General features: G+C 34.1%; 1 protein-coding gene across 12 annotated transcripts in view; it reads left to right on the top strand.

Annotated features, from left to right (window-relative positions):
• The first annotated feature begins 402 nt into the window (after window positions 1-402).
• The window catches only part of LOC123554671 (patched domain-containing protein 3-like), a 40,875-nt gene continuing 24,644 nt past the window's right edge, over window positions 403-16,633 (top strand). For 6 of the 12 annotated variants that reach the window (XM_053547834.1, XM_053547823.1, XM_053547827.1 and 3 more), the window contains exons 1-4: window positions 8,488-8,721; window positions 13,417-13,610; window positions 14,004-14,230; window positions 16,146-16,305. In XM_053547834.1, coding sequence (XP_053403809.1) covers window positions 13,418-13,610; window positions 14,004-14,230; window positions 16,146-16,305 — 580 coding nt within the window. In that variant the 5' untranslated portion in view covers window positions 8,488-8,721; window position 13,417. Of the gene's footprint in view, window positions 423-601; window positions 742-8,486; window positions 8,722-10,589; window positions 10,722-13,416; window positions 13,611-14,003; window positions 14,231-16,145; window positions 16,306-16,633 lie in introns of those variants that run through there. The other 6 variants (XM_053547825.1, XM_053547826.1, XM_053547829.1 and 3 more) reach the window with 6 other exon arrangements.

The following is a 16,633-nucleotide window of genomic DNA, read 5'->3' as shown; positions in this document are numbered from 1 at the left end:
CGTCGAAGGTAAATCTTGTGTTACATTGTTTAAATTTGTCCTAAATTGGATTTAAATTTGTTATTTCATGTCTCAGCAACAGTGATATTGCGCCCATTTTAGTCCTTGAAAATAGAGGAAAACTACTTGAAAACTCTTTGAAAACTACTTGAATTTTTTTTTTGGAAGGTCTGTATGAACCATATTATAGTACTACCCATAAATTCATTAAACCTAATATTCAATCTGATTAAATAGACTAATGATAAAAATGTATCGCTCATTGTGTTTCCAAAATGTGACTATAAGGTTAGGACCAACCATGTGATGTTAGTTGACCTTTAACATATGATTAAATACAGACTGCTACCAATTTAGAATTTAGATATCATCTATATTTCGTGTGTGTTATGTTTTATGAATGTGATAAAACTTTAAACCCGGTAAGGTCACTAATCTTCGTTGTTTTTGTCATATTATTTTTACAATGTCCTTGATATTATTGTTGAGTTGTTTTTGTAGTATTTAAATTTGTAAATCTATCGAATACCTTGTGTAAATGCGTCATACTTGCAACACGGAAGATTTATTTATTCAATCGTTAAGTTATACAGTTGCATATGTAGCCACGTCATTTAAAAAGTCGCATTACTACAGTTGCATTGAAAAATGAATTTTGGATAAATTAATTGAAAAGAAGGAAATCATTTTTATTGCCTTTTTATGAAAGTTTAATGAAGTTGATTGGTGTTTAGAGAAAAGGTATTTGCGATTTTTTTACTCTTTTGAAACGTTAAACATTTTAATTTTGATAACAGTCCACTTTTCTGCAAAAATGCGTACTTACTGTCTTTTAAATTATTAGTTAAGCTTATCACTGAACTGTGTCAGTAACATTTTCACAAATGGGCCGTACCTTGCTACTTCATTTAGTCTGAAAATATAAAAGATATTTGAGCCGCACCATGAGAAAAACAACATAGTGCATTTGCGACCAGCATGGATCCAGACCAGCCAGCGCTTCCACGCAGTCTGGTCAGGATCCATGCTGTTCGCTAATGGTTTCTCTAATTGCAATAGGCTTTGAAAGCGAAGGGAATGGATTCTGACAAGGCTGCGCGGTTGCGCAGGCCGTTCTGGATTCATGCTGGTCGCAAATGCGCTATGTTGGTTTTCTCATGGAGCGGCTCAAAAATTATGTAAATATTAAAATGTATGAAAGGGTTTAAATATTATCACGACACTGTAGCTCCCCTCTTCTTTTGGATGTGTGTTGTTAAAAAAAGAGGCAATGCTACTTCTGTGGCAGCGCTTATGACCGGAACTATACGAGAAATGTAAACAGGAAAGGGAAAATTTTTACTTTCTGTGATACATTTAAAACCTTATATAAAAAAAACGAACATTGCAGTTCTGCTCAGAAATGTTTATTACATGCAGGTCGGTTTGCAGAGCGAAAGCATTTCTTGACGTAAGACATTTGAAAGTTGTGAAATAGGACCGGTTCAAATCGAAAGTGGACGCGTGTCTATATAATTCCCCTCTTATTTACACAAACAAAATATTTCAAAGTCATCGTTCCGAATCAAAATATTATTGCAACAACGATTTACTAAATATCCAAATTGAACAAATATACACGAACTTTACACTTATTTACAATCAAGGTTTACATGATTCCTCATTTAGATTCCATATACTTAACAAACAATCAAGGCCTTCGCGTTGTTTATCGTCTAATTTACCACGGTTCAGAGTTCAGATGCGTAGGAATTGAACCACGAGGGCGTTAGCCCGAGTGGTTAAATACTAAAGCATCTGAACGATGAACCGTGGTAATTTAGACGATAAATCACAAGAAGGCCTTGATTGTTTTCATTCTGACATGCACAAGTTGATATATTTCAATAAATGTTGTGCTGAAATTCATTTACGCGAGGAGTAATGTATCGGACGTCAGGCGGCTACATGACGTCAAAATTGACGTCATAATGCTCTCTTACCGGTCCGTGCGTCAACCGTTGTTTATCGCAGGATATACTGCGTTTGATTTTCTTCTTTGTTTAACTGGAAATCAATTTGAGCCATGTTAGAATAATGATTAGTATAATTGTATTCTCTATATTTTTTTCATATTATGGAATGTATTAGAAATAGAAATAACAATTATATACTATATGGAATCTAAATGCGGAATCCTATGGATAGTATAATTATTCCTAATAACAAGTTTACTAGATAGCATGCCCTGTTTCTTTACTGTGACAAATTACATTTTCATCAGTCACTTTTACTTACTGAACGGATACACGGAAGGATGGACGTGACATCGTACCGTTTCGTTTGTTTCAGACCTTAAGTTTCGTCGTAACCTTGAAACCCTCAGTTCTGCTTCCATAAAATGCGACTTTACAGAAGTAACGAATATCAGCGTTTCAATTTTCCCAGGTTTTTCGTTTTGTTCTATATTTCTTTATAATTCGATTTGTTTTCTTCTATATTTCTTTATAATTCGCTTTGTTTTTTTCTATAATGTCTTTATAATCCGTATTGTTTTGTTCTATATTTCTTTATTATTGGCTTTGCTTTGTTCTATATTTCTTTATAATTCGCTTTGTTTTGTTCTATATTTCTTGATAATCGCATTGTTTTGTTCTATATTTCTTTATAATTTGTATTCCATTCAAAAAGCGTTGTAACCCTGTTCCCGATACATTTAGTTTATCACGCACGGCTGCTGATTCTAAATTCTGCGCTTGGGCAGCATTTGACATTCTTCAAAGTTGTGAGCCACGACTTATTTAGTCTGAAGCAATAAGAAAGATATTCAGTAATCAAATGTACTTGTCAAATTAATTAGAAAATAACAAAGAAAACAAATTGTATGAGACGCTTATCAGTCATAAGACTCTAACTTATAACGTACATTCCTCGAAACACACATAAAACGATCAAATAATCTGAGCCATAAATAGTAGGTAATTAACAGATACATTTGAAATTAAATACAATTACAAAATACATATCAATCAAAGAAATTACCAGACTGCGTACAGATCAGTAATAAATGTGCATAATATGCACAGTAAGTATGTCACATAAATCAAAACCTAAATCATATTAAGTCTACTCTGAAAGAAATCTTAATTTTATTCCACCCTGTTTGTTAATCATTAAACGACCAACCTGGAATGAAAATTATTTCATGAATTAATGGCAACCCATGAGTAAATTTATTAAAACGGCAAAGTTACTATATTTTCAAAGGAAAGAAAATATGACATTAAAACATTTAACATGTTAAATAAGACCAAATATTGTCTGAAAATCAGCTTGAAATATACTGATCTCTTTAATCATAGGCAAACAATTCAAAAACAAGAACACGGACATATACATTTTATTTCACCATATTATAGACAATATCTTTATTTACAACTGTGAGAAATTGCATCAAAATGTACATTGTAGAACATTTTCTATTTGCGAAAATGTTATCAAAACTTTTATTATCCCAGAGACTTCCATTATCACGATAAACTTGTGAGGTTCATTTTTTTTTCAAAACAGTCTCGCAAAAAACAAGCACACGACCCTATGTTTTTATTTGCCGAATTTTCTAAGTATATTTTTAAGTTTTAAAAAACAGGGTTTAATCAAATGCAACATTGTAGAAAAAAATCTGATCCAAACGTGCAGAACCACCTTAACTAATACGTTTGAACTTGCATGACTGGCAATACAGTAACTATTTAATTGATTAGGAAAAACGTTTAGTTAAACGCTGGTATACAACTCTAATGTGAATTCATCTAAAGCCGTAATTATTTTGTGTGTGGGTGGGGTGGGGGCGTGTTTAATGTCGCACCGACACAATTGTAGGTCATATGGCGACATTCCAGCTTTGATGATGGAAGGAGGGCAAGTGATTCGAAGTCGATCGACCGTGGAGGCCCGCCGTAAGCTTATTAGTACACGCGCCGCACGTGAATGTTTTTACATAAATCGAACTTATCATTTTCAATAAACAGTTAAACCGGTTTTACGTGTTTGTAAAATCTTGAAATGTTTTATTTTAGATAAATGTTTATATTAACTTTTTATACTGTTTTGTATGTTTGATCAACTCAACATTAACTGTCAAATGCGTCGTTATAATTTATACCTTATAAGTGCACTTTTAAGGATATCTAATGAAAAGGTATTTAGTCTTATTTTTTTCAGTCTCTTTTAATAAACAGAGATATTTCACCGGCTAAACGTTTTATTAAAGAATATAAAAATAGGTATTTGCTTCATTTTGTGTCTGACTACTAAAATGAGAGGATGTACTCATATTTTTATGCTCCCCGAGGTTTGGGGGGCATATAGTCGCCACCTTGTCCGTTCGTCCGTCCGTCCGTTTGTCTGTCCGTCCGTCACATTTCTTGTCCGGAGCATAACTCAAAAAAAGGTATTGAAGATTCTAAGTTGTAACTTCACACAATGGTAGAGTTCATTGAGAGGAATTGCAGTGATAAGGAACCATAACTCTAGGTGGTCCCGTTTTTGAATTATCTCCCTTTTTGTAAAAATATTATCTGGTGCAGTCCAAAACTATGAAAGTGATTGACTTGATACTTTATATATTGATAGAGGTCAATACGAAGATGTGCAGTGTCAAAGAACCATAACTCAGGCTGACTTTCGAATTATCTCCGCTTCTGTGAAAAAAGTTTGTCCAGAGCATAACTTGAAAACTATATAAGGGATTAACGTAATGCTTTACATATTGATAGAAATCAGTGAGAGGGAATGCATTGTTAAAGAACAATAACTCTAGCTTACCCTGTTTTTTTAATTATCTCCCTTTATGTATGAAAACTTTTCTGGTGTATTATTTGAAAAGTATAAACATGATTGATTCAATACTTCAAAAATTTATAGAGGTCAGTAAGAGGAAGTGCCGTAACTAAGAACCATAATTCTAGCTGGTCTCATTTTTTAATTACCTCCCTTTGTATTAAGAACTTTGTCCAGAGCATCTCTCCTTAACTATTAGAAATACTTTCTTCAAACTTTAAATTCTTATAGAACACATTGAGCGGGAGTGCAGTAACTAAGAACCATAACTCTATCTGACCCTGTTTTGAATTGGCCCCATTTTTGGGTATTTGCTTCGGATGTTACCGATTGCCTTGTTCAATTTGTTCAGAATGTCACCAGGAATTTGTAAGATGTGGAAAAATGCTTAGTCTTTTGGGGCACACATGGAATTAGAACGTACAAAGGGTAAAAATGAAACAAATCTGCAGCAGAGGCCCCAAACGAAGAACATTTAGGAGCACAGGTGGATGAAGCGTTTCTATCGACAGCACCACCTTCTCCTCCTCAGGTCAGCTAAACGTTATCACTACCATGACCGCCTCTTACTCTTCTACAAGAAGTGTATGTGACTCAATGAAGCGTATCTACAATCACCACTGGAGGAAGAAGTTATCTTCTTCCATCCATTTACTATAGCTCATGATATTTCGGCCCACCAATTGTTGAAAAGACATCGTTTGGCAGTAAGTGGTTACAAAATCTTGCGCAGAACATTGAATCGACAATAGGCAAAAGCGTATTGATTTACAAGTGATGGCAACCACCCTACAATACCAAAAGAGGGACTGTCCTGTCACTAATAGAAATTGTGCAGGGTATTCCCGTAAACATAGACGACGTTTGTTTCTTTTGTCCTAAAGTCAACATCATAAAAATTAAATAAGTTCATAGATCATAAACAAATTTTAAAAGAGGAGGAAAGATATGACACAGGTATGATTGCAGTAATTCCATTGTTTGCTTTAGAATTCACTGAGAATTTTGTTTTTGTTTTTGCTGGGTTTAACAAAACACTGACACAATTATAGGTCACATGTTAAATACGTTAAACCCAACAAAAAAATGGATGAGAAGGAGGGATGTGTTTTATATATAGACTCAATGATTTTCAGAACGAAGAAATTGAAAGAACATTGTATGATAGTGAATTGCAGAAAGTGAATTAAGATCCCAAACAAAGTTTTAAAATTAATAAAATTGCTGGGGACAAATAGAAAAGGGCAAAATTATTATTATAAACATTTATTACAATATTTTGTACAAAGGAATTATCATTCTAGAAAATTAAATAGAATCTAGGTGAGTGAAAGCTAGTGGCATGCAATGACTGTATGTCTATCTGTAGATACGCTATGTTATTTGAGATATTTCTAATGTACAGGTAATTTTGTATTAATTGTTTGTGTATTGTAAATCATTAGCACATAGGAATTTACTTAAACTGCATCAAACTTTGTTTCTTTAAAAGTTCAAAATATTAAACAGATTGTCGTTTGTTAATTAATGATGATAAATCGATAATAAAACGGTTGTATGAATAACTGTTAATAATCAATATTAATTGTGAACCCTAGAGCGAACTAAAATCTTAAAGCACAAAATTATTTTCAAAAAATGCGATCTGTCTTATATAATGTGTATATGTATGTATAAATATGTATGTGTATATGTATGTGCATTTTTGTACATGCACTTACAGACAGTTGTATTTGTATCAAAAATAATTTATAAAAGGCACTGACCTCCGGATGTGGCCAGAATTACAGAATTAATCCTTCTTTTTTTTTTTTTTTTTTTTTTTGAATAATTGAAGTTTGGTCATTTTATGAACATTTGGATATGGGTCCAAAATATTTTAAAAATTCAAAATCAAGAAAAAAAGATGACCGCGTCGGGAATCGAACCCTGGTGGTCGTTGTCGTAACCAATAGCGCTAGAGCGGAATTAGTGAATTATGACTTCAAAATATAGATACAATGTATTTATAATCGAGACAGTTTACCTGGAGTAAAGCGTTACAAACGCTTTTCGATGTTCATCGTAAAAAAGAGGTAGAAACAGCAATTTCTCATGTGTTTCCGTAACATAGAGTTTGTCAGTAATTAAGTTTTAAAGCCTTCTTAAGAAACATAGCATTTATTTCCAGATAACTACAAAAGTATTTGTTTTTTGTTGTCGATCGATCTGGAGATCAGTCCCTTTAAGTACTCTTTGTTTATTACTTTTCTATAAAGTACTTGTAGACCATAACATATATATATATATAATAGTGGACGTTTTACCCATAAAAATATTTGTTAATTTTATGTAACAGATGATACTCTTGAAAACATATATTTTTTAATTATCTTGTTTATCATCTACTCGCAATTTTCTTAATTATGCTGTCAGATGGAATGTACCACATGATTACTATATTTGCTGAATCATTTGTTAATATACTGATGATGTTCTCTTTCCAAACTGAATGTAGTGTGTTTATTCATTAGCAAAATCTAGCCACTAGCATGTTGTCATTACGTTATTTAAGGTAGTTCTGCACGTTTGATAAACCGGAAGTGATGGCGTAACGTCATTTATCCGGAAAACGTAGAATAAAGCCTGGATTCGACGCACGGAAATGAAAATAATTCTATGCTTTAATCGAAACCTGTGAATAAATTTATTACAGTGGCACTGTTACTATATCTCTAAAGTCAAAATATGATATGAAAACATATGACACGCTAAAAAAACAAAATAATGTCTTAAAATTAGCGTGAAATGTTCGGTTTACTTTAATCATGGTCAAATATCTCAAAAATAAGCACACGGACCTGTCCATTTTATTTCACCAAATTATAGGCGCCATGTTTATCTACAACTGTGAGAAGTTTCATCAAAATCTACATTGTAGAAAAAAATCTATTCGCGAAAATGTTATGAAAGTTATGATTTTCCCATAGACTCTCATTATGAAATATTGCGTAAGGTCCGAATTTTTCAAATCAGTCTAGCAAAAAATCAAGCACACGACCATTTCTTTTTTATTTGTTGAATTTTCTAGGTATATTCTGAAGTTTTGAAAAATCAGAGTTTAATTAAATTCTACATTGTAGAAAAAATTTCGATCAAAACGTGCAGAACTACCTTAAGACAAATCAGATGCTAAGGTGTTATACAAATATATGTTGTTTGTGTTGTCATGACAACCAAAATCAAAACAATATCCATGCATCATGAGAAATTTGTAAATTTTAGCGGAAAAGCCCTTGATGAAACCAGAAATATATACGGGCTAGTTATATTTTATTAAACTTTTATCACCCCTGCATACTTAATACATACTGTCTTATTAAAGATTTACAATTTGACAGACTTCAAAAACATTGCTGTTCTACAAATAATGAAGATAACTTCTTCACATCTTCAGATTTAAATAAAAATACCGTTTTCATGAATATTTGGGTTCCAAATCTATATTTGATTATATTATTCTTCACGGAACGGCACAGATATAATTACAACCCTTAACATGACTTGTAAAACGGAAACGCAGTTTCTAATTTTGGCGCGAAACTTGATCGTACGTTTGATTAAGAGATATGATTACACTTATATATACAGAGTATTTAACTTCCGTCCTATTGGTAATCATTCTATTGCATGTAATGCAGACCTGTCCGCGCAGAATGAATTAATCGATAGTTATTTTCAGTATGCGAACAGTATTTCAATACACACGTTATTTATGTTTATCTCAACGTATACATGTAAATCTTCCTTGACAATGTGCAACTGGAAAAACTAGACACCGTAAAATTCATAGTTTAATGTAACATTGAAAGAAACGGTTCAATGGAAGACAACTAAACTCTACGGATATCTAGTAGAAAGGTACACATTGTTTTCACTTTACTTTGAGCTGCATTATATAATAACCTTTAATTATTTTTACTACTACTGCACTGCTACTGTTCTGTTTTCTTGTTTGAAAATATAAACTTTGTTAAAAAGCTTCTATATTTATTGTAGGGTGCTACTTTGAGCGTTGTTTTTCTAGCTATTTATAGATAATATATCATCGATCGATAGTCCACGCCTTAGAAACTGATACAACCGCTCGGCGTAGTTAATGTCTGATTGAAAACGGAAGTTGACATCATGGATCAATATGACGAGTTTATGTTTCTAAATTAGATCAAACTTTAATATTAGGTACAAGCAAGTAGTAAATGCAAGTATATGCGTTGTACGAGGGGTGTTCAAAGACTGTAGCAATAGAATAAAAACAACAAAAGATATGAAATTCCATTCTATTTTAATCCCTCAAAATAGTTTCCACGAACACGAATACACTTCTGAAGTCGATCGATCCACCTCCGGAAGGCGTCAGAGTAGTCCCCCTTGGGGATACTCAAAAGACACTGACATAGCGCACTTCCCAGCGCGCTGCGTGATGCGTAACGTCGCCCAGACAGCCGCTTCTTGACTTCAGGGAAGAGAAAAAAAGTCACATGGACTAAGATCAGGAGAATAAGGGGGATGCTCCACTTGTACAACTTTTTCTGCCTCAATGAACCTTTGCACTACATCACTTTTATGAGACGAAGCGTTATCATGAATGAGGTACAGCCCTCTTAAACCTGCTCTAGGCCGACGATTTTCATAAAACGCCTTGACACGTTTCAAGACCTTATCCCGATAGAATTTTCCAGTGACAGTTTTTCCTTCTGGAACTGCAATCTGTACCACAGGGCCCTGCGAGTTAAAGAAAACAGCATACATGACTTTTTTGGCACTCTTGGTCCTTTTAGCAATGATGGGTCTAGGCTGGTCTTTGCAGAGCCATTGCTTGTTGGTTATGCGTCTCTGTGGCTCGAAGTAGTAGATCCATGTTTCATCTCCCGTAATCAGTTCATTTATTTTCCTGGAATTGAGCACTTCGATTCTTTTCAATGTTTCTTTAGCACAACGCACTCTTTCTTTTTTCTCATCCTCGGTCAGGAGATGGGGCACCCATCTGGAACAAATCTTTCTTAAATACAATTTCTTCGTCAGAATGTTCTGAACTGTTCTCGTTGATAAGTTCAGATAACTAGCTATCTCACGTACCGTGTACCGAGCATCATCTTCTATGAGGGTTTTCACAGCAGCAATGTTTCTGGAAGTGATTGCTGTCTGAGGTCTGCCAGAACGGTTCCTGTCTTTGACATTATTTAGTCCATTAGTGAATGCTTTGAACCACCTGTAAACTGTGCTTCTCGATACACTGATGATTCGAAAGTGTTTATGCACTTCATTCAGAATCTTCTCTGCAGTAATTCCTAAACTACACCACACTTTTATATATCCTCGAATCTCTATTTTTTCACTAGGTTTCATATTTACGTATAGGATAGACAACGAGTGCCGTTGTCTACGGGATATATACAACGAGCAAAGCGAGTTGTATATATCCCGTAGACAACGGCACGAGTTGTCTATCCGACTTAGACCACGTGACATAAAAACTGCAATTATTGAAAACTCTCCCACGCGTTCTATAGAAATTAGGATTAACGTGTTTTTATAAGAGTAATATTATCTTTGTACCGTTAGCGCTCATTTGTCAGTAAGGCATATGAAAGAATGCAGGTTATTTGTAAAAAATTAAGTTTTACTCAAATACCGGATTTACTAAGATTTAAAGTTCATTAACACCTTGAGTCATTTGCAATCACAAATGCCAAACAGTTAAATATGGATTTCTCAAAACTACTCAGAATTGAACTGCATGCTGAACAACTTGTTTTTGTGAGGGGTTTGCATGTTGGCGAAACACGATGACAGATAGGTTGATTCAAAAAGATAGCCAGGTTCCGAAACTACAAAAAAAGGCTGACAGCAAATCGGAGGTAAACATGTTGGATAAAAATAATATTGTTGTTTAAGGTAATCTGGTATTTTAAGTATGGACTAGTGCTTACTGGTAATATACATAATCACATACAAATTATCAGATTCTATTAGAAATCACTTTTCAACAATCGGTGTAAAGTGACAAAATAATAATGGTTATATTCATTTTTCGTTCTTATTTAAACAGAAACCAGTGACGGTGTTTATTTATCTATCTATTTATTTATTTATTTAGTTAGTTAGTTATTTTTTTTATCAGGATATAGTTATTGCGTAGATGCTCGTAGGACTACGAACACTTTTTACTATGTCGTGCCCTTCTTGTAAGAATGATGTAGTTGTTCTACTTTCTGACTGGGTCAAGTTGTTCGAAACATTAACGGGCTGTAATTTAATTTAGTTTAGTTTATACTAATTTGTTTTAGCTCGTTTGTGATGAAAGCTTTAAGCTTATTGTAACCATTCTCGAGCCCGTTTCCTATGAAAACCAGTACTGGGGTCATATGAGGTCATGGCCGTGACTCCAATGGTGCTCGAACCCATGGCCACTGCATTAAGCTGTTAAACTAACCGCCTGTTAAATTTCTATTCAAGATACTAGTCTTGGTGCGTGGGAAACACTAGTATGATGTTTTAATTTTACTGTAAAGATGATTTAGTGTTTATAATCCTTAACAAGTCCCGAAGTACATTTGATTTTCAAAGTTTTCTAAATTGTCGAAATCTACAGATAAAGTTAATCGACCGTTAAAGTTTCGAACAACTGAATGTGTAAATTACGTTTTTACCCAGTTGGTTCTACACTACAAGTATGTAGTTTATTGTAATTCAATTTGATATCCAATAACATGGGGTCATTTTTACGATATTAATATTTAGACGTTGGCAACTGAATTTACCCGCAGTCAGTCATATTTTTTATCCCATTGATAACTGGTGAGAATATTGCAAGGTCATTTAACTCCGGCGTTAGCCTGTATTGTTCGATGGTAAATTGACACGAAATTCACGCGTTTTTTGCCCAAGTTTCCCCCGATATATATACAACGCTACCGTTGTATATGAAATATAGACGGGTACAAGTCTGCTTTGCGATTGGCTATTTACGGATTATCGTGGTCTAAATGTACAATTGACCAGTGTATACGAGTATATGATAAATAATGCACAATAACTTTAAAACGCTTGATTTGATTTCAATGCAATTTTACTCGATTGTCAACGAAATACTAACAATAACATCCCGTGAAATTCGTGAAAATCAAATGGTAACTTTCTACGGAAGCGCATTAGTCTCAAAATTTTTTGAACACCCCTCGTATAGTGTTTAAAACAGTAGATAATTTTACTTCCGTCCGCACTGCATGACTCATTGACTTTTAAGGTAGATTTCTGTAGATAACAACGACAAAAATCTTTAAACGTTTTGAGATACACATTAAGCAGCTCTTTTTCACTCTTGAATTACTTCTTGAAGTGCATCAAACCAAAACGGGAATACACTGATATGTAACAGCTAAAATAACGTTTGAAAATGTCATCGTGAATACGTTATACATTTAGGTGTATTTATTTCTCAAAAAATACTATCACGCGTATTACTTTCGTAAAATTTAGATTTGCACAAGGTCGAATCACATGTAAACAAAGGCATTCAATTAAATATGTCATTAATCGGAAGCGGCTTTTTTAATATACATGTTGTGACACTGTGGATCTGGGAAAAATTAAATCCTTGCGAAATGTATCACAGTTTTGAAATTACAAAAGCACAAATAAGTATTTATAGAAACAGTACATTTTAACAAATAACAAAAAAAGAATACCCCAAAGTATCATTTACTTGCTTAGCATTAAAACAATTGCGCTTCTTTGTTTTCTTGCATAAAATGTTTCCTGTATTATTTTTTTAAATCTCTCCAACAATATGAAATATACGTCTTTCTCACATATTTTCAAAGGTTAGTGCGTACTTTCAGGTACTTTATTTAGTTTCTCTTATCTTATTAAAGTTAACAAGCTAATGAGTGAATGGTAATTGATACCTTTAAAATGTAAAAAGAAACTTTTGTATGACTTTGTTCAAATATGATTGGCATGTAAATGCAAACGTGCATGCACTGAGATACGAGGGTATAATTTGTATAAGATTAGTGAAACTGGCACATCCTACATGCGTTTCTAGAGTAAAGATAGACATAGAAAATATCCTTTAATTGTTGCCTTCAAGACCCATCACGACTTAGTGACCTTCTTTTTCCTCCCATATGAACTTCGTGAAAATCATTCTAATAATACTGATAAAATACAGCTATATTTCAAGGTGACTGGTGGAACAGTTAGGCCCTCCCCGAATTAATGTGTTTTCACAACATCGTCTGCAAACTCATTCAGTCAATGCATAGAAGTAATAACTATCTTACACTGTAGAAAAAAGTGTGGTATTTACTCGGCTTAATACATAAAATACTGTGCATACTTCTACATTCATTCAATAAAAACACATTGTCTTGGCATAATATTATGTCACTGTCCGTTTGTAACAAGATACTCGTTTGTCTCCGTTTTTCATGCAAATCATGTATAATTGCCATCATGGAAATACAAGAGAATGCAGTTACAATTATGTATTATGTGGCGCATCTTTAAAAGAATAATTACTAACTTGTATTTGTTTCTCTTACATTTTAGGATGACGTGTTTTAAGAATTTGTACGAACGTGTTGAAAAGAAAATAGGAACCCTTTTTGCTTTGTACGGTCTGTTTGTTTCGAGGCATGCCTGGAAAATGATAATAATAACTGTCACAGTTAATGGATTACTTGGAATTGGGTTGGTCAGGTTCAAATGGAACAAAGATGTGAAGCATATGTTTCTTCCAAAAGGCAAGTTTAACATATAATTACATTTCTTCAAGTGAATTTGTAGCGGTGAGTCATTCTGACATTCATATCACATCCAGGAAGTAATTATTTCAAATGATTTCCATATTGAAATGATTTTATTTTATTTTATTTAAAATTACCTATTTATGCAGAATTCTGTACAAAAGTATTTAACGTTATTTCTTAATTTTGGTTCCCGTGCATCATCACACGTGTTTATGGAAGCATCCCGAGGACTTTGGAAACAATGTTTTTATCGTAAAAACTAAACGAAGCATAATCATGTTCACAATTCATATCGTTGAGAATGATGTTTCAACATTTTTTTTTCCCTTTTTTTGCAGAATCAATCAGATGATTTTTGAGATGATGTTTCAATGTTTTTTCCTGTAGGCTCTGAAGCCGAGAAGGACGAAGAACAAGCACATAGCATTTTTCCAGATCTCAGCGGTTCAAATTTTGATCCCAGGCACCAAACTACTGAAGGCTATTGGGCCCGAGTGATACTGAAGTCTACGACTGGAAATTTGTTAGAGAAGACTGTTCTTGAGGAAATAAAAAATTTCTCCTCGATGATCGAGAATATTTCAATAACAAATGAAACGGGATCAATGGTTCAGGTAAGTGGTTAACTAAAACACTAAGCATGAATTAAGTTGTTCTCTGAACCATCTAGGTGTATTAATTATTGGAATCGTACTAATTAAATTGTTCTCTGAACCACTTAGTTGTTTGTATTAATTTTGCGTATCTTACTAGTTTCTTTTGTGTTCTGAACCAACATATGTTGATTGAGTGCCTCATAACGGACGTGTGTTTGTCTTAATGGGAAACTATGTCTGCGCTTTTCTGTTTTTCGTTGATGTCAGTGTCTGCTGTCATGTTACTTGGACTAAGTGTTTCTAATAGTACCTGTTCATTAAGTATCGTTGAGTCTATTTAATTTTCTGTAGAGTAGAGTACTGCTTAGTAGGTGCCATGAGGGCTTTTCCGCATTATTATGTCTGTTCATGATTAGTATATTTACTTAATTATATACTTTGTTTGTTTGTTTGTTTTTGGTTTAACGCCGTTTTTCAACAGTATTTCAGTCATATAACGGCGGGCAGTTAACCTAACCAGTGTTCCTGGATTCTGTACCAGTACAAACCTGTTCTCCGCAAGTAACTGCCAACTTCCCCACAAGAATCAGAGGTGGAGGACTCATGATTTCAGACACAATGTCGTTTATCAAATAGTCACGGAGAACATACGCCCCGCCCGAGGATCGAACTCACGAATCCGCGATCCGTAGACCGACGCTCTACCTACTGAGCTAAGCGGGCGGGCTGTTTAATTATATACTAATCATGAACATGCATAATATGTTACTACAAAGTATTTAAGTACCGTGTGGTACCCAATAATTATGTTCTATCCTCCTTTAGGATATGCTTATGAATTCATTGTTATTGAGCTAAGTATTGTACAATAGAAAGTAATCACTCTTAAAACACTTACACACATACGTACGCACACACGGTTAGGTAGTGACCGATTGCTTGTGTTTATAAACATAACAATAATATCACAACAGATAAACTTATGTCGTTCATATTTTATATAGTTTATTCAAATCTTTTCAGTTTTTATTAAATGTATAAACAAAGACTATTATGTCATTAATCAGATTATACTAAAAAGGTTAAGTTTTATGTCACCGCCACCTTCGAAGAACGCTTAGGCCTAGGATCATGAAGGTTCATAGGGAGGTTTGTCATGACGAGGAGATAACCTTTTGATTTTGAGATGAGTAGGTCAAAGGTCAAAGTTACAGTGAACGGAACAGTTAAACCGTTTCCGGACGCTTGGTCCTAGGACCACGAAACGTAATAAGAAGGTTGATAATAACCAGCAAATGACCACTATTTATTTTGAAATCAGTAACTCAAGAACTCTTGGGCCTAGGAACATGAAAGTTCATAGGGAGCAAATGAACGCTTTTGATTTTGAGATGAGTAGGTCAAAGGTCAAGATCACAGTGACCCGGAACAGTTAAACGATGTCCGGGCGATAACTTGAGAACGCTTGAGCCTAGGATCACGAAAATTGAAAAAGAGAGTGATTATAACCAGTAAATGATCCCTATTGATTTTGAGATAAGTAGGTCAAAGGTCAAGGTCACAGTGATCCGGAACAGTTAAAGCGTTTCCGGACGATAACTTGACAACGCGCTTGAGCCTAGGATCACGAAACAATAGGGAGTTTGATCATGACCGACAGATAATCTCTATTGATTTTCAGATCAGTAGTTCAAAGATCAAGGTCACATTGACCCGGAACAGTAGAACTTTTTTGCCAGATAACTAGAGAATGCTTTGATCTAAGATCACAATTGATACGGAGGTCACTTTTGTCTGGTAAATGACCCATAATTATTGATTTGAGGTCAGTACGTCAAACTTCTAATGCACATTGACCAAATAATTTCTGTTCCTTGTGAGGTTACTGAATACATAAAGGGGGAATTTCGTGTTCTACGAGCTCTTTTTCTAGTTTTCAGAAATATGCGCCAAAGCCTTCTCCAAATGTTACATTGATGGTGATATTGTATGGGACGCCGATTTTATTACTGCGGTAGAAAACGACCAACTCACATATCCTGTGTTTTTGTCCCCGACGTTTGGTCCGCGCTATTATGCATTTAACACAGGCGGTACGTATATAATAAGTGTTCTTGAAATAATATCAATTATAAATTTGTTGTCTTGTGGTATATAAAGAAATCAAATAGATTTGGAATTCCCAAGACTGATACAAATTACCGAATGTGGGTATATTTTATTCCTTTATGTATCAGTAAGTCATGATTTGTTCTGTCATTTTTAGTGATAGCCAGCGGGCACACATATCACTTATCTTGTTAAACAACTTTGATACTATACATGTATCACTTAACTTTGATAAAGATAATAGGTAAGGGTGTTTTTGTACCATCAGGTGTTTAGACAGAAACCTCATCAAAATGCACAGTTTTGATATAA

Source organism: Mercenaria mercenaria, chromosome 7 (genome assembly GCF_021730395.1).
Source record: "Mercenaria mercenaria strain notata chromosome 7, MADL_Memer_1, whole genome shotgun sequence".
In the NCBI taxonomy this organism is placed as follows: domain Eukaryota; kingdom Metazoa; phylum Mollusca; class Bivalvia; order Venerida; family Veneridae; genus Mercenaria; species Mercenaria mercenaria.
The sequence above is the reverse complement of the archived record's forward strand: the minus strand, read 5'-3'. Positions and strand labels throughout refer to the sequence as shown.